General features: G+C 47.7%; 1 protein-coding gene across 12 annotated transcripts in view; it reads left to right on the top strand.

The window, feature by feature from the left end:
• Positions 1–22,570, top strand: part of NTRK3 (neurotrophic receptor tyrosine kinase 3) — a 315,119-nt gene that overhangs the window by 197,804 nt on the left and 94,745 nt on the right. For all 12 annotated transcript variants that reach the window (XM_039491387.1, XM_039491383.1, XM_039491385.1 and 9 more), the window contains one exon: positions 924–1,112. In XM_039491387.1, coding sequence (XP_039347321.1) covers positions 924–1,112 — 189 coding nt within the window. The remainder of the gene's footprint in view (positions 1–923; positions 1,113–22,570) is intronic.

Here is a 22,570-nt window from a genome sequence, read left to right as displayed (position 1 = left end):
AAATCCTCCTGCAGCCTCTTCTCAGGCAAGAGCAGCCCAACAAGCTGATGGCAGGTGGAGGAGGTTGGGGGGATTCCCCTGGATTGCAGTCAGAGAGCACTGGCTGTTTTTCTTCTCCCTCCGTCTGTGAATGCTCTCGCTTCGGAGGGGTTCCGGTGGAGAGGGTGTGGGTTGCTCAGCACAGAGTTAGGAAGGAGTGGGGTGCATTTCCATCACTGTGCGATTCACTCAGGATTGACTCCTATGTATCACAGGTTCCCAAGCACATCAGCTGGATCGAGGGTGCATCTACCCTTCCTTCTCCAACAATTCCCTACCCTCATAGCAGAGGGACTGTCTCCTTGAACAATCTGCAGCCCAAAGGGCAAACACAGCAGTGTGCAAGCAGGCAGGGAAAGAGGGAAGGAGGAAGTGTACATGGGTGGTGAGAGGGAAACGTCATCTGAACACCGCGTGTGACCCAGGAAGCCCTATTTGTGAATGCTGCTTCTCCAGTCTGTGCTCTCGGTTCCCTGTTTAATCTCTCTGTTCTCATCTCATGCCCAGCACTGCAGTATATGAACACCACAGAGGCTGACCTGGCCTGCAGGGCCTAAAGACGGTGGCCCTCCAGGGCAGGGCTGAAGCCTGTTCTGTTGCTGCCCGTGCTGTAGTTCTGGAGAGAGAGGACTTTGGTCTCCAGGATTCAGTCTGATTCGCTCACTGGAATGGTGAATGGGACGGGCTCTCCCTAGGACCCATGCATTGTCTGGGAGATTCCCAGGATAATTAATCCTGTTCAGGAGGTTAGATTAGTCTTTGTCCAGTTGACGCGACTAACCTAGGTGAACTGTATGTAACAGTGAACAGAAGAACCACACAGGGATCTGGGCCGCTTGTCTCTTCATTGTGTTGTCTGATGTTTTTGTGTCTGATGGCTGTAGGTCCCGTGGCAGTGATCAGCGGGGAGGAGGATTCTGCCAGCCCCCTCCATCATATCAACCATGGCATCACCACACCCTCGTCGCTGGATGCTGGCCCAGACACGGTGGTGATCGGCATGACCCGTATCCCCGTCATCGAGAACCCCCAGTACTTCAGGCAAGGCCACAACTGCCACAAGCCAGACACATGTGAGTGCCTTATTCAGCTGGATCCTTCTGCTTACGTGAGGACAAGAATGGGGGCAGGAGTGGGGGAAGAGAAGTGGGTGGGGAAAAAAGGATGAGGAGGAAGAGGTAAAGGAAGAAGAGGATGTGGGGGAGGATAATGGGTCTTGTATGGTCCAGAAATGAAGGTGAACCCCAAGGTAAATCTCAGGTCTCAAAAATCAAAACATACATGAAGGTGCTTCAGAAGGAGGATTTCCACCCTCACCCTCCACTCCACTTTCATCCTCCTACCACCACCCGCTAATCACCTTCCCCATTCAGGACAGAGACAGCCTAGAATGGAGCCTGAAGACGTTTGTTTTGGGCACTGTACCAGAGGTGTTAGCCAGTGCAACTTGAGAGCACAAGGCATTAGCGAGACCTGCTTTCCCTGTGGGATAAGGGTGCATCTACCCTTCCTTCTCCAACAATTCCCTACCCTCATAGCAGAGGGACTGTCTCCTTGAACAATCTGCAGCCCAAAGGGCAAACACAGCAGTGTCTACAGGTAGGGCAGATACACAGAAAACACTTGGAGCAGGAGAGCAACAGATTCGGACACTCCATTTCTTACACTCAGAGGGGCCTCTGAAAAGCTTGAAATCTGCATTGTGAGCAAAATCCATTAAATAGCAAATATCTTCCACTCCAGGTGATAAACTGTCCAGCCCAGCTTAGCGGGAGCCCTCATAAACTCTGATAGTAAAAGTGAAGGGCTATTAAAAAAGATGCACTCTTGGTCACCACATACCACGACTGCTTCCCGGGCCACTGTCCCTCAATACGTGGAGCCCATGCACAGTCAGTGGATCAGATACAAACCTCTCGCTGCACCCTCAGCCTTTGCCAATTCCTAGAAGCAACTGCCCCCCACTCCAGGTATTGTTCAGGTTCTTGGAATATTTTCCATTTCTTGGTTCAAGTCAGGATTGGATGTAACAAAATATCACAAGGAAAGTTATTGTCACTATCTTTCTGGGCTGACCAGCAGCAGGAAGTACCAGGGATCTTGCTGGAGAGCCAGGCTTCCAGTCTGTTTTTGCCAACTTGGGAGACTGGAAAAATTTGAGTCAGCCGCTGAGCTTTGAGGTGTTCGTAGGAATCAAACTTCCAAACCATTAGAAATTCACCCAGTACTGAACATTAGGCAGGAAGTTGGTTCTCCATGGCTGCCTCTTTTGCAAATCAGATAAGCCCAAACAGCATCCCCTTCTCCTCCTGCTGAGATGTCAAGGGCTGGTCCTATCGCTGACACTCACACGAACTGATAGAGAGAAACACGAGCTGGACCTCCAGTCCTGGACTGATGCTTGTTGCACTTCAATCACCAGAGCAATGGGGTGTATCCAGTTACTGTGCCTGGCTTTCCCTTTCATTTGTATTTTAATGTATTTCTTTTGGTCTGTTTGTACAGGGATGGGGTGGAGTGTTTTGGTTAGGCAGAAGGAGCCAAATAGTGTGGTGTTTCTGTATCATATTTATGTTTTATATTTCTTATAGCACCTCATCTCCAAACCCTTTACAGACTCTGATGGCTTTGATTCTCTCCTTTCTCTCTCCCATCTCTGTAATCTATGGTATTGCATAGTACACCGACAGTTTTGGTGTGTAAGCGCCATTGTAGTAGTGGTGGTTGAAAGTCAAAGGATTCAATTTATTCTAAGTTTGGGGGTCTGGTTAAATATTGTGGGGCTGCCCGGGAAGGAGATTGCAGCAAAATTTGGTCCGAAAGTTTCACGGGTTCTGTTTGATTAAGATCTGAAAAGTTCAATACACAGCAGAACCATGAGGGGCTGGAATCTGGATCATTTAACCGGGCCACGTGGGGAGAATTTAACATTGTCAATAAATACACGCACAACAGATTGCAGGGAAAGCACTTCCCTCTGCTTACCTGCCTGGAATCATCTGCAGGGTTCCATGTTTCTGGCGTTAGTTTAGGGCCCAATCCTGCAGCTCTTATTCAGACCTGTGACTTCAGCAGCAGTGTTGCCTGAACCCTGGAAAGTATTCTGGTTCACCTTTACAATAAATAAAACTAACCAGACTCTTTGGAGCTTTCATTTGGTTTTTATTTTACCCAAGCTGTTCTGCCCAGCCCGCATTTGGCGTACTGGGTCTGGCTGGAGGTGAGTGACTGTTCCCGTTCGCCCAGCATTTTACACATTGGACCTCTGGTTTGCTACTCTTCAAATATTTCTCCCTCCTCTCCCTTCCCTCTGTGAAGGAGAGAGGTGAAGCCCTTTAGATAGGCAAGCCTATTAATACCCAGCAGAGTCCATCCAGAAAAGGGGCTGATACAATGCCTGGACATACCAGTGGCAGTTAGCCCCTGCCCATCTGATCACTGCCTTCCTGCTAAGTCCACTAGCTGGATATTAGACTAGGAAGCCCATCACTAGCAATGGCATTCACCCCCACATAACCTGTAAAGCCCAGATCCATATACAGGTTTTGTTTGCGTATCATCTATAGACTTTGGAACGTGGCTTCTCTCTTTCTTTAGCTTGGTCCTCCTCCCTGGTTGGCTGTGACGCCGGGTGTTTGGGCTGAGGACATGCGGACACCTGTTACTGAATTACAGTGAGGAGAGAAAACTCTCTGTGCTTAATGTAGTATTAATAGTACATTGGTGTGATATAGATTTCCGTCACCCTCTGCACTAACAAACATCGCTTATCATGCGGGAATGATGGATGTTTATTCCCAGCCACTTAGTTCTGCATAATGGAATTGCAGCTGAAATATGGAAAGTGGCTTGCTGCCTGCTAAGCTTTACCCCCTCTTGCTGCTTCTGCACAAACCTGTCCTGCGGGGGGTACTCTTACAGACCCATTAATTACTGCTGTCTGCGAGGAGACAGACGTTTGCTTCTGACTGTGGATGTGCTGGGTTTTTTTTCCCTGTCAATAGGACGAAGGATGCTGGAGCTCTCTCTCTCTTACCTGTGATTTTCTGGGAGCCCCTGAGACCAGGGCCTTTCTCTCACTCACCTACTTGCTGCTGCTTCCAGAATTAGAGAGACAGAAAGGAAGAGTCATTCTTCCCTTCCTAGATGTGGGTTTGGGGAAAGGGCCTGGAAGCAAATGTGCCACCCTGTCCCTGTGTTGGGACATATTGACACTTTGGGACCTCGTGCGCTGCCCCTTTCCATCCTTTGCCATTCCCTCTGCTCCTTCCAGCCATCACTCCATGTGCACTGGTCAGCGCCATGGCTTGGAAGGATGCATTTTGTTAACAAATAAAAGCTTCAACTTCAGTAGTTCTCACTCCCCTGCAGGGAGTTAAGCCGAGTGTCAGATTTAAGATGGGGCATGTTGATCTCAGAAGAACTGGTGGCAATATAGAGTCCCTTTTTTCTGGGACACTGAATAGGGATCAGGTGGGCATATTTGCTTACTGAGATCTCAGGGTATCAGAAGAGCAATAGGCATGGCTGAATCTGTGCCTTCACTGTCATCTGGAAATAGTTGTGTTTCTTTTCTAAAATGCATTTAAGTTGTTTTGGGCTAGGTATGGAAGGGAACTCAACAGCATTCAGCGTGCAGCGGGTCAGAAGGTTCCATCCCATGAGTGATGCTGGTACTGAAGCAAAACAGGACTCATTCTACCCTCCAGCGTTTCCTGAAAATGGCAATCAGTTCCTGTGGGCAGGAAACTGCAGTTTGCTACAAAAATTAACCACATGATAGAAAAAATGGCAAGTGTCTGCCCAAGAGACATTAACACTGATGTGGTGCCCTGATGCTAGTGGGAGGGACCAAATGTCACTGTTTTGATCATGAACAGCTGTGCTTGTTGACAGCAATGGAGACTTTCCACTCTAACTCCAATTTGCCAGTCCCCTGACTCTGATTCCAGGTGGGTGATGGAAGAAGCTGGACATTTCTTAGCTCTAAAAGCTTCAGAGATGTTTTGGATGAATAGCTTTGGAGGTTGACCTTGCTTTTGATAATGGTAATGAGCACCGGCTATGTTGAGGTGATTATTTATTAGAACCTCTTGAGTCTGTACCATCAGGTTTTTTGCAGGCATGGTAGCTAACGTTCAGTTGACTTCTTATCAGAACAGCAGTATCCCAGGGAGCAGTCGTTCTTGAGGAAAACGGGCTTTTCTGCGACTGTTCCAGAGCAGAACTAGGAAGAAAAGGCCTCAGAAATGAAAAATACTTTCCCAGAAGGGATCCGAACTTTGCTGAAACTCAGGCAACGCTCAGTTTGAGTCTGGGATGAAGGGTCAGTCGGGGCTGCTCTCTCAGAACAGGACGCTCTGGCCCCAGTAAAAACAGCGATGCTGGAGTCATTCAGAGCCTGCTTTGATTTTGTTGCTGCTGCTGACTGGGCACGACGGTTGTTTGGTTTGTTTTCCTCTGTCGGGACTGGTGCAGCCTTAGCACTGCGATGCATTCACCATGTGGGTGGAGCCGATGTCCTTCTATAGAGTACTAATGAGGGTTTTTTTTACAACCGCATTTATTATAGGCTGCCCTGACATAATTGCATATTCGAAGTTAGTAATTACACGTATTCACACTAATTAAGTAATTAGATATAATTACGCTAACTGTAAATACATGGTAATCGGCTAAAAAGAAGTACTTCAGAAAAACCAAGGCAAATCACACAATAAAGAAACCATCAGCAGCCTTTCCGCACATCACTCTGTCTTTATCTTGCATTTGGAGTGCAGTTTGAAAGGGAATCTGTGATACATTCAAAAATCCTACTCTTTAAACAAACTGATTTCCTCCCCTATGTCTCTCATAACACTAGAGAGTCAAAAGGGGAGAGGATTTTTTAAAATCCAGTTTTCCTCTCGCTGCTGATGCTCTTTGTTCACCAGTTGTATTTTCTTTAGCTTGGACAAAGATTAAGTCCATTCTCTTTTGCTTGTGATCAGTTTTGCTCCCAGGTTCTCCAAGATGCACATCTTAGGTTGCAAATGTTTGCAGTTTATTTGTATGATAACAACTGTTTCCACTGCTAATAGAAGAGGAAACATTCCTGGGGGCAGGTAGGGTTTGTAAAAAATTATTTCCACCAAATGTAAGTTTTGAGCCAACTTTGAGCTGATGACAGAAGCCCTTTAACTCTTAATGAGCAGCCCAGAGTAACTGAATTTTAGCAGACGTAGCCTCCGAGTAGACTGAATCCCCACTCAGAACCCCTTGCAAGTCCTACTGACACTTACGTACACAAGCACTGACCCATCTCTCTGCTCCTTCAGAAAAGCCTTCACCTTCCCAGAGACTCTAGTTCCCTTCACTTCTCTCAGAGGTTTGGCTGTGGCGCTTTCTTGTGGGATACATCAGCATTCTATGCTGCCGTCCCTCACGGTCAATGTGTATCTGAGGTCATTAGGGGACTTTGTGGGGAGGTTTGAGCTGAGGCCTTCTTGGTATGCTGGTGACACCTAATTGAGCATCTCCATCTCCACCAACCCAGGAGGGTGATCAGGTGTCTCAGAGTTTGGGTGAGAGCAGGGCTGGCTCCAGGCACCAGCATAGCAAGCAGGTGTCTGGGGCAGCCAATGAAGAGGGGGGCGGCATGTCAGCCGTTCAGCGGCAATTCGGCGGTGGGGTTGTCACTCCCTCTCGGAGTGAAGGACCTGCTGCCGAATTGCCGCTGTAGAAGTGGCGGTAGAGCCGCCACCGGATTGCCGCCAATCGCAATCACAGCTTTTTTTTTTTTTTTTCCCCTGCTTGGGGCGGCAAAAACACGAGAGCTGGCCCTGGGTGGGGCATAGATGAAAGTGAGCTGGGTTAGAGTGAAGTGTTTACGGGGAGTGGGAGAAGCAGCAGGATGATGAGACTGAGTTTATGCCATGCCTCCAGTTTGAGGCCGTGTTCATTTTTTATTACCTCTGCTCACAACTTGAAGGTCGGGTTAGATTCCCAGCTGCTTTTGAAGGATAAAAGAATAGCAGTGGTCAAGGCACCTTTGTCCATCTAGATCTGACTAGGAGGCTGTGCCCGTTTCTCTTGGATGTGAATTTAGCTGTCATGATCGATGCCTTTGTCACCTCTAGATCAGACTGCTGCAGAGTGCTCTGTCCCCCTACCCCCAGCAAGCACTTCTTCTGTCTGCCTCCCCATTGCTGCCCAGCCGCCAGCCTTTCCACTGCCAGAAACCCTCTTGAGCTTCCCTGGACAAGAGTTCTCACTGATGGCTGCTGCCCAGCCCTGATTGTCAGGTTTGGAGTTGGGGTGGAGACCACATATGAAATAGGCTCCCTGGGGAAGTGGTGGAAACCCTGTCTCTAGAGTTATTTAGAACTGGACTGCACAAAACATAGGTGATCTTACATTGACAAGTGGGTGGAAGGTTGGATCTAATAAGTCTCTTCCATCTCTACAGCACCTATGTCTAGGAGGTTTCTGGCTTGGCTCCATGTAAAAATCCTGACCTCAACATTCACCTTCTAGCAGCTGGAAAACCTCTGTAATCCTGAACTAGAATCCCGCTTCCAAACCTTTCAAACCCCACCCCCTGCTCCAGAGTAGTCTCTGTTGGAAACTGCTTAGAATGCCCAGGGCTAATGTCAATCTCTTGTGAACAGATTTTAATGTTCAAACCCCACAGGCAATGAAGCAGAACTGAGCAGTGCAGAGTGGCAGAATGAGGAAAGTGCAGGGCTCCACTCACCCCTTCACGCCCGCCTCCTCTGCCTCATTTTCCTGACCGACAGCTGAAAGGAAAGGTCCTTTTGGTCACTGGCCTGTCCATCCAGCTCTCTCTACCTATGGTCAGCTCTCAGCTGGTTTCTCTCTCTCTGCTGCACTCTCCAGTATTCCTTATCTGTAAGCATTTGTTCTCCATCCCATTCACCCAGCGGAGGAAGGGAGAAAGAAATGGCAACAAATGCCAGAGCTGAGAAGTCAAACCAATCTCAGGCAGAGTGTGGCACCATCCAGACCCATTCCAGAGCTATTCTGAGCTGCAATTTGACACTCTGGATTAACACCACTGGGAATTGGTCTTCTGCCTTTCTTGCCATGGGCCATTAGCTTGCTATTGAGCTGAAGGAGTAGCAGGCTGCAGTGGAATGGCTGGCAGGTGCATTCTGCCCACGTACACCAGGACTGTTGGCCAGTACTGCAGGTGTTTCTACATGGTTCCATTCAGGAGAAGCCAAACAATTAAGGAGGAAAATTCCTGTCCTGCCTGTCTCTGCCCAAACCCTGCAGGCATTGCAAGGCATTGTGGTAGCCAATAATGCAGTGCCTGGTGGGACAGTCCCGCCCTACTCCTAATGTGACACACATGCTGTCTCTATTTGCATACAAGCAAATCACCTCCTGCAGCTGTGAGGATGGGCTCTGAGGGAGTTAGATCCTACCACTGTTATTTTAATGTGCGTTTATTGAAGATGTTTGTAGCAACAAAACAGATCAAAGGCAGCAAAGCACAACGCCAGCCCGCACCAGGAACTGAAGCTGACAGCACAGCTGTGGCGGGTGATGCTGCATCCGGAAGCCACACTCCTGAGTGCAGCGAATCCAATTCCATTAGAAAACAAACCATTAACTCAGCCATAACTCAGTTATGTGCTGCTGACACTGACCTGCCAGCAGGGAGACAATGCTCATGAAGAGACGAGACCCACATACAGACATCAAACAATGAGCAAAGTCTTCCCCTAAACACACATCCTCTGGCCCTAGAGTCACTCCTGAGGCCCCTTTAATCCGGGCATGTCCAAAGGTGACAGCTAGTGTCGGCTTGCCTGAGGTGATTTTAGAATGGAGCCAAAGCTCTACAAAGGGGGCCTGTAAGCTGTATGAAGAAGCAAGACAAGGAAAGGCCTTCAGCATATTTCCTTTTGGGCCGGAGAGGCTCTAGTACTCCAGGCTGCTGTCACTCATCAGAAGCCCTGTCGGTCCATCAAGAAAAGGGTAGTTTGATCCTTCCCACTTCAGCAGTATGGGAGCAAACTCTTCCACATGAGAATAATGATCAAACTTGAAAGCTACTTGGCTGCAGCAAGGATGTGTTATATACTCACTTGCCACCCTGGGCACATGCACACTTTACCTGCACACTCATTTGCACACCTGCACATCTCATTTATATGTAGTCTCTCCCGTGCATGTATTGCAATCACATACCCATCATCCTTACTTGTACGCCCTCCGATGTACATATTAATTTGTGTACATATGCATGCTCACTCGTATACTGTAGTGACAGGCATGGTATAAAACTATAGCTGGATTAGCTACAGGCACTCACTCACCAATGCATGTGCTCTCACACGTACATTCACACCCACTTATCAGACGCCTCTGCTCACAAATAACTTTGCAACTGTGAATCTTCTACTTTCTGCTGAGCACGCTTGCTGCTCCCCACATGCAAGCCCAGCAATCGCAGCAGGCTCACTGACATGCAGCCTGGGCAGCTTCTCTATCACATGTTGCCCCTACCTGTCATAAATGGCTGTCTCTGCAATTTCGGGGTGGAGGGGGGAGTGGTGGTGAAGGGTTTTCATGAGCTGGCAAGAAAGACTGGATTTTCAATCCTGGCAGGTCATAAACTGTGAGGCATTGTGGGAGTGGTGGGGTGAGAAAGAAAGGATAGGGCAGGTGACAGAATGAGGAGAGAGATTATCATGCTGTAAATTGGTGCCTGTTTAATCATTCGCTCCCCTACGTATTGGTATTTTGTAATGTCTGTCCGGTTGAATATGTCTCAGCTCCGCTCTGTTCTTGGGGCTGAGGTGGGTGTCTGTGCCACAGAAAGACACAATGGTCTTCATCAGTCATTGCTGTCCTGGCTCAGAGCTCTGTCCTCTCCGCCTGGCATCATGGTGACCCAGCAGCTTGTCCCAGGGATATTGCTGGCTCATGCAGCCCTGATGCTAGTGATAAAGAAGAAAGCTTTAGAATGATCTCCTAATGGCACATTGATTGTGTGAATTATGCTTTGGGTATTTCTAAAAATAGGTGGTATGTCTGTATAGAGAGAGACCAGAGCTCCTTACCCATCAGCTATTTATTTATTGTGGTTTTTTCCTGAATTTGGTTTGGCTTATAAAACTGAAGCATTCTGAAAGACCCTTGACCTGCCTGCTGTACCTACAGATCCATGATGCCCCATGTAGTACATGGATGTTCTGATGTGGCTGTGGAATGTCGTGGTACCCAAGAAAGGGTTATTTTGTAGAAGCTAGTTCCCAGGTCCGAGGAGTTGCTTGGAAACAATGTCATCCTCTCTTGGTATAATCCACCCAATGAGAGTTGGTTTTGCAGATGTAACATCACATCCTGCTGAAGAGTTGTGGTTGAGTGAAGTCTTCCAGAGCTGATCTGAGTTGACTTGGTTTGAAGGAGATGCTCTCTCTGCTGGCAGTACAGTTGAGTTAAAGCTCCTGATAAAGACAGCAATTATTAATGACAAGTCCAGGTGCCGGTTAGAAAAATTATTACTCCCAACATAGTGTGAGCATCTTTAGTAGCGCTGCCTCTCCCAATGGAGGTATAGTCTGGTACCCTAGAGCTGATGTAATGGTGATGGTTCATCAGCAGTCACAAGCACTGTCCATTTCCAATACCGCTTTTAGACAGAGACCCCAGGAGTGGTTTCTCCTCAAAATAGCATTTTCAGAACATGACAGAACCCACAGTTCCAGTGGTGAAACCCAGGCAGAGATCAGGGTAGAAAGATGCTTTCCCCAATTTCAATAGGTTCACTCTAAAGAGTTCCTCGTGTCAAAGGGGACTCGCATTCCATGGACCTGCATAGGGGTCTAGGAAAGATGTGTGAACGGACTGTGAATGCTCAGCCAGCCTGATTGCTAAATGAGCTACACAGTTTTTGTAAAGCATGAGGCTGCCTCCTGTATCATGTAACAAAACTTGGCTATGGAGGATGCCGCATCTGTCACTATGCTACACGCCGCAGGCACTTGGAACAACCCAGTGGCAGACCCACCGGTAGAATTGAGCTGAATCTAATCCAGTCTGCTACCTCTAACAGGGGCCACTGTTGGGTGCTGCTAACGAGGGTGCCACAGTGCCGTGCACCCAGTCATGCAATAGTATTCTTACTGAGGGGGAGTGTAGCAGGGATTTCTTCCTGACTCCGGCTAGTGATCACTTGGTGCCATGAAGTCTGTGAGCTCTTGCTGTTTTACTCCCGGGAAATTGTGAATTATTTATTATTTACATTGCAGTAGCACCCAGAGGCCCACTAATGTAATTGCACATACCATTCTTCAGAGAAAAGTCTAATCCTTTTGAGTCTTACTGAGTTATTTGCCTTAATATCTTGCATTGGTAGTTCTCCAGGTTATTGATACATTAAAATATTGGTTTTAAATGTGCTGGCTTTTAAATCTGGAGTGCCTTCTTGTTCTTGTACTATAGGAAATGCTAAACAGAAGCTGCATTACCCTTCCTTATCCCACGTACTCTATCCCATTCTATCCCGTTTTATTAACCCTGTGCCAGACCAAAGAGTTCTTTCAAAAACAAAATAAAAAAACACTTCCTTTATATTGTGAAATAACAGATATATGTGGATCTGATAGGGATAAAAGGTAGAGAAGGTTGCTAAATCTCCAAAGCATACATGGCAAATTTGCCTTCTAATTGCAACACTGAAACGAAATTAAAGTCCCTGCCTCCCTCCCTCCTTCATCTCCTCCTCTCTCACCCTTCCACATCCTACTTGAGGGATTAATTTGAGCTAATCCTCGGCTGAGCAAAGTCTTTAGGAAAGTGAAGAGGTAAAGTAAAAACCATGGGGGGAAAAAACCTCACACTCGACACTAATAAAGAAATTACTGGCATCCTACATTATGAATTGGATGAATTTTTAATGGCCGGGAATGCGGTTGATTTATAATGCATCCATCCCGGCCTGAAGAGCCCATTGCCAACTAATAAATAAATGACTGGCCCCTTGTATTAAAAGTATCAGTCATTTTACATCATGGCACTGTAACTGATGTGGAGTATCAAGCATGGCCTGCGGCCATGGCAGGTTCCATGCAGGCAGAAGAAGCAGGATGGGCTTCATGCCCCCAACCTATGTTTCAGATGATCTCTGTGAGGCCAAAGAGTGGGTCTCAGTTGAGGTGGCCCTGTGAGAACCTGGCTGGCTGGTTGCAGTCGTTCCACCCTGCTTCCTAAGAGGAAAGGGAGCTCAGCTGGATTTTCCTTCCTTCCCCCATATCCCATTCGGAATTACCAGCCTGCATTCTTGGGGGAGGTATCTGCTCTCTGGTTTGAAAGCTGCCAGTACAGGGGGAGAAACTCCCAGGAAAGGATCTCAGCCCCAGTTCCAAGCATTGTGTTAAGCAGCCTGCAGTTTCCATTCTTGTCCTTGCATTGCTGGGGCCCTCACAAATCAAAGACAAATGTAGCTAGGCTGAGTTCTTGCTCCAGGTGTTTCCAACAAGGCCTCATTCAGTGCAGCTCAGTACCCTGTCCTTTGGGTCTTATACTTAGGGTGCAGAGCCTGTGCAAACCAGGGGACAGGCACCCAGAGTCTGTGGTGATGGGCACATTAGTAGATATCATCAATGATCTGGGACAAGATTTGCAAGCCCATGTTCACTGGGGCAGAGCCCAACAAGCCAGAGTGAGGCTTGGTGGAGGGACACGCCTTACAATGAGCAGGGCAAGGTTCCTCAGAGAAGCAAGGTGTCCAGGAACTTTGGGTGTGCTCTGCTCTGGGTTTCTCTGGGTTTGATTAGTACTTAGTACTTCACGGCTCTCTAGAAACACTGATTACTCCTCACAGCCACCTGTCGGGTAGCAAAGGATCCTTGTCTCCATTTTACAGAAGGGGAAAGGCAGAAGGGCACTTGACTTGTGCGGGGTCCCACGGCAAGTCAGCGGCAGCTCGGACTAGATCCCAGAGTTGCTGGCTCCCGGCCTGCATTCAGCCCACTAGACCATGTTGTGTGTTTACATGCGTCCTGTAATTATTCCATAGTTGGCAAGGAGGTAACTCCCAGTTGAGTTAGCTTCTTGCCAGCTTGGTAGGAGGTGGGCTGAGCTGGGAGTGCAAGAGTAGCTCCATTTTACAGACCTCTTTGCCAAGCACATAAATATGTCATATGCTTTCAAAGAGGCTCATGGCAGAGCTTACGAGGGGAAGGGTAGGGCGATATTTGCCTTATGCAAATGGAAGACTTCTCCTTACTGCCTCTCCTTACTTGACTTCCTTTATTGGCTGAAAGAATGCAACATGGCGCCTGGGACGTCGGACTCGCTGACTGATGAAAACAGAGTGCTCCAAGCTACAGATTTTGTCTTGGCCTGGAGGAAGAATGAGTTTATTGCCTTATTTATGACATTTCCCCACAGTAGCATAAATAATATTTTCATAATAGATGTGGACCTTATGAATAATATAGAGTCTTGAGCTAAGTAATTGCAATGCTTTTTAATATAAGAGATCTTCAGTGTCAAGTACTATTAATGAGCTGCCTTTATTCTCTCTCTGCTGAGGGCAATTGCAAACCCCAGCGCTGTAAGGATTTGATACATTTGGGGAAGATTCTAATGCACTGTTCAATCATCTTGTTCTCTTTGGGATACCCCAGAAAAAGTATTATGTTTGCTGATTTTCTCAGCCTTCCCTGGGTTTTGATGGATGCCCAAGTTGCATAGGTTGCTGGGAAACCAATTCCCTTACATTTAGTATAAATCTGTGAATATCTGATTGATCTACACGTTGGCATTACGGCTCTAAACTGCAGGGACTACTTTGAATTAATGCATGTATAATACACTAATTCCACCATTATTGTATACATTGTTTTAGTAAACCTAGTGTGGATGAAGGGTGCCAGATCATCCTGGAAACTGAGTTCCTCTCTCACTAGATCTGGTATAGCACAGGAAATTGCAGTGTAAGTTTCCTTAGCCAGTATGCCTCGGTTTTGCCCTGAAGGGACCAGCTCTCGAGGCCAGGAAGTAGTTCAGCCTCTGTGGCACATTTGGTCTTTGGCCTTTCTTTTGAGGCTGAAGACAAGAGGGGGCAGTAGTCAGGGGGAGACATTTTCACAAGTGCCTATATAACTTAGGCAGTTTGGAAATTTTTACCCATGGTGTTTTTTGTGATGTGGACACTTGTCCACTAGGAACAAGACAAAGACTCACCAACTTGTGGGCTCTGGGACTAGTTCAACGACCTGGTTAGCGTTGGGATGGAATACTTTTCTCAGGGAAGTGGTAGAAGCGCTGTCCTGAAGTGCTGCAGGGAGTGTTGATGGTGCTCTTACCTTTGTCAGCAGAGCACTGAACTAGCATCCCAACGTGTACAGAGGGAGGGCGTGCTGTGCTGTGCTGTGCTGCTTGAGGCAATGTTTTTTTGGATGAAATTCAAAACAAAGATCCTGGCCACACTCCTTGTGGTCATTAAAGGTGATCGGAAAAGTCAGATTATTAGATGTGGTGTTGTGGTTAAATTCATACTCAGGTAATGACATTCTGCCTGTCTGATTTCTCCCTGCGGTGTTAATTAGAATTACTCCTCATCACCTGCTGTCCTAAAACCCTGTGTAGCCTTGCCTCCTATGTGCTATTAAACAGGTGGCTATGTTGTTAGAAATGGTTCCTTTATAAAGTATATGCTGTCTGTAATGCCTTATGATCCTTTGGGATGAAAAGCACTTATGATATTAATTATTATTAAGATTGAACACACAATACCTCTTTAGCAGTTACACTGTCATCTAAGGGGGGAGGGGATAATGTGATGGCAGTTATGGGAATTGCTGTGTGGTCATTTTCATGTTACGTCACTGTTCATATAAAACAGCCATTCATCAAGTGGCCTGGTTGCTTAGTGGTCAGTGCACCTGAGATGGCTTCCTGCTTAATGTGTTCGAGGCCATGTGTCCTAGTGCCAGGAGGCCTCTTTAGATTAATGGAGCTGTCTTGGAACATTATGGATACCTTTTTCCATTTTTTTCCAGACTTTGCATCTCAAGCCCAGAATCAGACTGTAAATCTCTTGCATTACTCTTTTCCCAGCCAAGTTCCTTTTTAAGTAGTTTCGCTTCCTCCTTCCCCTAGCTCCCTTAGGACTGGAACTCTGGAAGGGGAGAACTGCGGCCTGCTGGCTTGGCAAACACAAGGCCTAAATTCAGGCCTCGCCAGTAGTGAGAAGAGGCAGGGAGGGGAAGGTCTGGTGACCTTGGATGGTGAGTCAGACAGGACCTGTGTGGCCTCCAGTGTCCCTGTGCTAGAGGATAGCTAGTATCTCATTGACCCAGTGAGCCTCTGCACGTAACTTTTATTGATCATCAGCTTCTTAATCAAAAATTCAGTCACAGTTCGATACCACAGTTCTCCCCCTCCCTCTTTGAGCTTCACCCCAGGTGAGGCTCACAATCTCATTATGCACCCGAGAAGCTCCTCTCTGGGGTTTGATGTGTAAATTTCAGTGCTGGTGAACGTTTACAGCTACCACAAAGATCTGTGCATTGTGTTTCTGATCCACCGCCGGCTGGTCATGCTGACCTTCTGCCCATGAGTGCTCCCCAGCTGACTTGGAAAGTCCAAGTCTAAAATCAAAATTCGTACTCGGGGCCCCAGTATAGCAGTGCATCGTGCTGCTGCTAAACTGCAGAGCTGGCTCACGCCTGCCATTATTTAAGCACATGGCAGCTGGTTACGTATTTGCCAACTTTTGCATCTATAGAGCTGAGAGTTTTCCCTCAGTCTGCACCTGGCTCCATTATGAGCAGCATGGTGCCATTGCATGGCATTGTTCCTCAAGCCATTGCTTTGTGGGGAGAAAAGTAGAAAACAGCTCTTCTTCCCATTTTCCCTTCATAGTTATGCAGCAAGTGCAGTTCCAGTGTTGGAGAAGAGTCCAGAGGGAAGGAGGAGGCAACTCTGATCAATACACAAATTATTCTAGATGGCCATATAGAGATATAGTCAAGGTTTCAGATGAGCAGCCCCCACTCTGCTGTACCCTTCCCTGGGTGGACTAAAGGGGAAGACTGAGCTCAAGAGGACGGCAGTGCTGCAATGAATCTATGCCCCACACACTGCAGAAGCAGTTGTATGAACCACACACACGCCTGGGGAACTGGAACTAGAACCCTCAGCCTTGAGTCCCAAAAGCCCAGGCCTGTGCCACCTGAGCTAAGGTAGATCTCTTGTAATGGGAGGTAGTAATCAACCCCGTATCTTCTGTGTCAACCAGCACGAAAAGTGACACCTCACTTATTTACTGACTCCAAGCCAATGGAGGACAAGGATGTCAAGAAAGAACACTCAGAAGGGCACATTAATAGGGTGAAGAAAAGAGACCGTGAGAGTGGGGTGACTGGAGCAGAAGGATTGATCTTGGGAGGTGGAGATAACAGGGCAGAGGAATTTGGGCGCAGGAGGTTAACTGAGGGAAAGAACACACAGAACAGCTCTCGAGGGATTTAAATTGTGTGTAAATGATGGGAGAGAGCATAGGGGGTTGCAATCCTCATGGAGGGTCAAATGGCAGCCTTGGTCCTTCTAGTTGGACTTCTTTCTTTTTTCTTTCCCTGACCTTCTTGTAAACAGTTCAGGCCAGATTTTCTGGTGGTTTAAAACCAGTGTGTGATTTGAGTCCTCACAATGGCCATACAAAGTGCACACTCATAATTTTGCACAAGTGTTCTTGGTTGTGTGTGTGTGTGTGTGTGTTCTGCTCTAAAAGTTTTACGAATCTGACTCCTTGTCTTGCGCTTGAGATGTCATCGTGCTCCAGTTGTCAGAAGAAACAATGGACCGTTTTGGGATGGGACATGATTGTTTTGGGGGAGATGAAGCTTGAGTTAGATGTGTTTGTTCCTGTTGCTTCATGTGGAGCTCGGGGCTGAAGTTGCAGTTCTGTTTGATTTTCTGGTATGCTTCATTTTCCTTCTCTCCTTTAATAATTGCTGCATTGAAAAAAAATTCTCCTTGCTCCTTGTGTGATCAGTGCTGCATATTCTGTATTGGTTACAGTGCTCTAATAGCTTAATTTGACTATGCAGGGTCATGTCCCATTTAATGCTGGCCGGTTTTCTTGTCAATCAATAAAAACTTCATTTAAAAAAAAAAAGGAAAGGAAAGAAAGTGGGGGCAGAAACCCAGCCATTAGTGAGCTAGGCTGAGACCTGCAGTACTTACCTGGTTTCCAAGCGGTCATGCTGCAAAAGCTTGTGTGATCTAGTGTGAGTTGAGCCCTCCAGATTCATTGCTGACTTCTGCCAGCAAGGGACAGACCTGAATCACAGAAAGCCCCCGCCCCTTCTGGCCCCAGGCACCACTGAGCTGCTCCATGGAGTCCTTACTCCACCCGCTTGCATGTCCTCTAAGAGGAGTTCTTCTCTTAGGTCCCGTGAGTGTCTGTATAATTCTCCCCATGTCCCCAGCTTGACGCTGGGGCCTGTTGCTCCTCTGTGTTCCACGTGTGCGAACCGTGTCTGGCTCAGAAACACTTACCCTTCCTTGCCCCTCTGTTGTTTACCACTAGCTCAGAGGGGACAAGAAGAGCCTGATTTGGGTTTGTTTGACTCATTTGCCTGTGAAATAAACATGTCACATCATAGGAGGGTGTCAGCAACCCCAGTCTTGTGTCTGTGTTGCTCTCCTCACTCAGGCTGCTTAGACAGCCCTTTCAGAGGTTTTGTGTGAGTGGACTGTGATCAGGGAGGGAAAGAGATGTCTCAAGCTCTTATCTTAGCTCAAGTATAGCTGCTTCTACTGAGTTGGCTTATTCCCAAGAGAGGGCTCATAGCTAAATGTGTCAACTCAGAGCCTGGCCTTTTATAAAAGAGAATCTGCTTTTTTCCAGACTGAAACAATATCAAACCGTTGCCTACATGTATGCAGGCAGCCTTTGCAAGGTGGCAGTACTCGTTTGGCAAATCACGCAGCTGAGCTGACCCTTCAGTTGTTTGCTTGTGAGCTGCCGACCTTCTCCCTGACCTCTCAGGATTTTATTAACTCAGTTTCCTGCACCATTCTATCAAGCGGGGCACTCGCAGCCCTGTGAAGTTCAGCTTGAATCAGCAGAGCCCTCCTGTTTCCATTTGGAAACCTCTACTCTTGGAGCTGGGGGTGTGATTCCCAGCTCACGTCGAGATAGCTGAGCTAGCTCTGCTTGAGCTAGGGTGCTAAAACCAGCAGAGTAGCTGGGACAGCACAGATGGTAGCTTAGGCTCGCCACCCAGGGAAGTAGCGGGGGTCTAGGTGGATATGGGCTATGGGAGTACATGCCCACCTGGACACCTTGGGTACTTATTTGGGCAGCTAGCCTGGGCTACCCTGGCTACACTGCTAATTTGAGCATGGTAGCTGGAGCAGAGCTAGTGCGGGTATCTGTGCAAGCTCAGAATCACACCCCCAAGTCCAAGCGCAGACATAGCCGCCATGAGGGGGTGGTCAGAAAGGCGCTGCCTCTCCCCAGACCATGTGCTGCATTGCACAGTTGGCCAGGTGAATTATGTAGGGGTTTTGTGCCTCATTCTGAAGCTTTAGATATTAGCTGCTGCTAAAGGCTGAATAAAGGGGTAAATGGACTGATGTTTCTGGCATGGCACAAGGCAGAATACCTCAGCTGCTGGAGTCCAGTGTTGTTAGGCGTAATTGGAAGAGGTAGGCTGGATGGACCATTTGAGCAATCTGTAATAGCAGACAAGACAGAATTATGGTGTGATCCATAATTGCAGGGAGTGGGACAGCTGGTTGAATATTGACTAGTTGTGTGATCCCTGATGGCAAGACATCAGATCTGATAGACCTGCAGGCTGATCCATTAAGGCCGTTCCTGTTACTTGTTCTCTATACTGAAATATTTCTTTAATCAGAGGGTCAGATATGAAGTCTTTTTAAGAGGAGACTTCCATACAGTACCTGACTCAATGTAGTAATCAGAATAACCGCTATGGAATGTTTTTCCTGCAGAAATTTCACATCCTTCCTCGTTTCCTTGCTGATCTTTAGGATGAATCAATGAAAGGAGCTGTACACAAATAGTTCAGCCTGTGATCCTGTGGGTGTCCATTAGCGAGGCATTTGCTCAGTGTTAATGGACCTGTTGATTAACAAACAAGCCATTGAGGAAAGCTGTTACCCGATGACAGTGGTTTGGTAGCGTCTGGTGTTGTGCTGCCCCACCTCCTCCGTGCATCATTCATTCCTGGTGCCCAGGCTGCTGCAGCCAAATCCGTATCTGTGCCACTTGAGAGAAGATCAGAAACAGGAGCTTGTCCACATCACTCGCAAACCGTGAGAAAATGCGATCTCATTTAGAAGAGAAAGAGACTGTTGGGTAATGGGCTGGTGATTTGATTGTCATGGGCATTTTTCGGTTAATCCTATTAAAGGCGTTGGCAGGGTTTGCCAGTTGCACCTAGGAAATGCCTTGCTCAGCTGAAGCTAAATGGACTGGTAACGTCCACGGAAGAGCCCCAACAGTCTTTAGAACCGTTGTAGTAGAAATGGCTCCTGAAGAAGTCACAGTGCGTGGGAACGTTCAGTCAGTTCTGTAAAGACTTCCAGGCTGCCTGTCTGGGCTCAGTAAAGCTGAGAGAGATGAGGTGGGTGAGGTAATATCTTTTACTGGACCAACTTCTGTTGGTAAAAGAGACAAGCTTTCAGTCTCCGCAGGGCTCTCCTTCAGGTCTGGGAAAGTACTCAGACAAAGCTGTTAGTTCTTTACCTTCCTACAGACCTTTAATCTTTCCCCTTTTTGCAGAATTTCCCATCGTGCTAATGCCAGTTCAGTAGCACCCCCCATAGTAGAAGACCTAGGCCAGGGCTATGCAATGTGGTAAGGTTGACGTAACCTGCCTTGTGTCCACCTAGCTGTGGAATTGTATTCTTAACTTTGTCTCCCTTCAACATAAGTGCTTCTCTATGCCAATTTAGTAACACCACTGCTCCGAGTGGCGTGGAGTCACAGTCAGTGTAATTAGGTCGACACAGTGTTAGCGTAGACATCGCGTTGCTTACATTGACTGTTCCTGGCCTCCAGGCACTGTCCCATAATGCCCCACGCAGACCATACAATTGATACGAGCGCTCCTGGTGAGGATGCGCACCGCCTACCCAGGGAGCCAAGCGTGCACACACAAGTGATTTAATAACTATGGTGGCTGTATGCCGACGTAAGTTAGGTCGACATCATTTTGTAGTGTAGACATGGCCCTAGTGCAAGAGTTGAGATTTTGAGCACTGTGTTGATTAACATCGTATTACACTGTGGTTCAAATGCTTCCTTGTCTATTGTAAGATGCACACTGCTGCTAATACCAGCGGAGCTGACCCACTCTTTGGAAACTTTTGCAGAGTTCCCATAACGTAGACAAGGACTTAGCACATTTGGGTATGTCTACATGGCAGTATGGAGTGAGCCTCCCAGCCCGGGTCAATAGACATGGCCCAGCCAGGCCCACACTAGCTCTCTACAAATAGCAGTGCAGACGGCGCTTTGAAGTTGCAGCTCAGTCTGGAACTTGGCTCTGAAGCCCACCCCCCTTCCCTAGGCGTCAGAGCCCTGGCTCCAGCATGAGCCACAACTTCAAAGCTCTGTCCGCACAGCTGGTTTTAGAGTGTGAGCAGGATCCCCGTTGGCCCAAGTCTATCAGCCCGGGCTGGGAGCCTCACTCCAAAATGCTGTGTAGACATGCCCTTCAAGATCTTCCAGAGATCTGGGGTCCCTCAGTACAAGCCTAGGCAATGCACTTCCCTGACAGCCCACGTTGGCCCATCCGTGCTGAGCAGCTGTAATAAAGCTGTTGCAGAGACACTGGCGTGACCCAGCAGCACCAAGTGGGTGGAAGGAAAAGAACGGGTTTCTGGGTACGGGTTGTATTTTAGACATAACTATCATGCTTGTAACCAACTGCTGTGCTTCTGGGAAGTGAACTTGAAACCTCAGCGCTTTGTGGGGAGTGGAGGGTGCTTTGGGCATCCTTTGGCTGCCGGTGTAAAGAAACCTGTTGCCCGGTCTGGTATGCTGGGCATCACCGCTCCCCTGGCTTTGTGCCCACTGCACAAGAGACCCCAGTGTGTTAACTATTAGACCTGTCTCTGTTGTTCCAAGTCTGACTCTGTTAGAATCGTCCTTCTTAGGGCTGATGGGAGCCGAAGTGACAAGGCAGTTAGTGGATTAGGGCAACAGAGTGAGAACCATTTGACGTTTCTCTCCCAACTCTTCTGGGTGCCTTTAATTAGCATGATTGTAGTGCACACGATTGCACCGTGTTCTCTAGTTCCCCTGGTTAGAATAATGATTCCCACAGCTCCTTTTGTAATCAATGCTGATCATTTAGAAAGACTCCTGTTAAAAGCTGTTGAGCTAAGATGTGAAAAAATGATCAAAGTTTAGCTGCAACGTGCTCACAGTGACACATACGCATTCTCACGTCGCATGCCTCTTCACACCCGCATCGTACGCTCACCCTTGTCACTGTCGTTCACACAGGTCACGCCCTCCTGATGGCCTCGCCTTTCTGTGCCATCCACACACACAACATCCACTTACACAGTCTCACACTGATGCTTTCTGTGTTGCTCAGACATACAGCCACACGTACAACGAAACTCCTCTCCGCCACACTCAATATCACTCACATAAATGTCACATACTTACCCTTTGTGTCACTTGCTTGTCCCTATCACGTGCTTGCACACCCAATGCACTCACACAGACATGCCCACCACACACACTCTCACGCATGCACAGCCTTTCTGTATCAGTCATCCCATGCACACTCACTACTCTGACCCATGTCCAGTCGCATGCACAGCCACGGACCGTAGTCACTCACGTTCAGTCACACGCACAGTCATCTCTACCCAGATATGCAGACACAATCATGAATGTGTGCACACTGGCTCACTTATGCTGTCTCTCCCACACACTTACAACCTTAGTAGCTCTCCCTTTGAGGCCTCTGGTACATCGGCCAGTGGTGACTCCTGGCTGCCAGAAGCAACAGACAGAAAATGGATGTTTGATACATTGGGCTGAAGTGTAAAGGAATGTTATTTTGGGTAAAGCTGTTCCCCTCACTGCTCCCTTTTTAACTCTTGAGGTGGAAGGAGAATGGGGGGGAGGGGTTTCTGGACAGTTGTATTTTGGTGAGGTATCCTTTCCCAACGTCTGCCCGTACTGACTCTGGGTGAGTGCATCCTCGTCTCTCCTGTGGATCGTTCCTCCTCCATGGCGATTGATATTTGAGCACCAGTTGCTTATGACAAAAGTGGGGCAGACGGATACAAAGCCTTGCACAGAATTATACGATGTGAAATGAGATCTGGCTGAAGTGCTTTAAACCCATAGTGCATTTATGTGACTCAGAGGGCGGGGGAGTTAGTTTGGGGCTCAAAGTAAAACTGGGTCAGGCAAGGGCTTGTCCATCATCTGGATTCATGAGGCACAGAGCTGACTGTGAAAAGCTCCAGTGCAAAGATTCACAGCCAGGTTACTGACAAGAAA

The sequence above is a fragment of the Mauremys reevesii genome, linkage group 10, assembly GCF_016161935.1.
Source record: "Mauremys reevesii isolate NIE-2019 linkage group 10, ASM1616193v1, whole genome shotgun sequence".
NCBI classification, from domain to species: Eukaryota; Metazoa; Chordata; order Testudines; family Geoemydidae; genus Mauremys; species Mauremys reevesii.
This window is presented reverse-complemented; position numbering and strand designations above follow the sequence as displayed.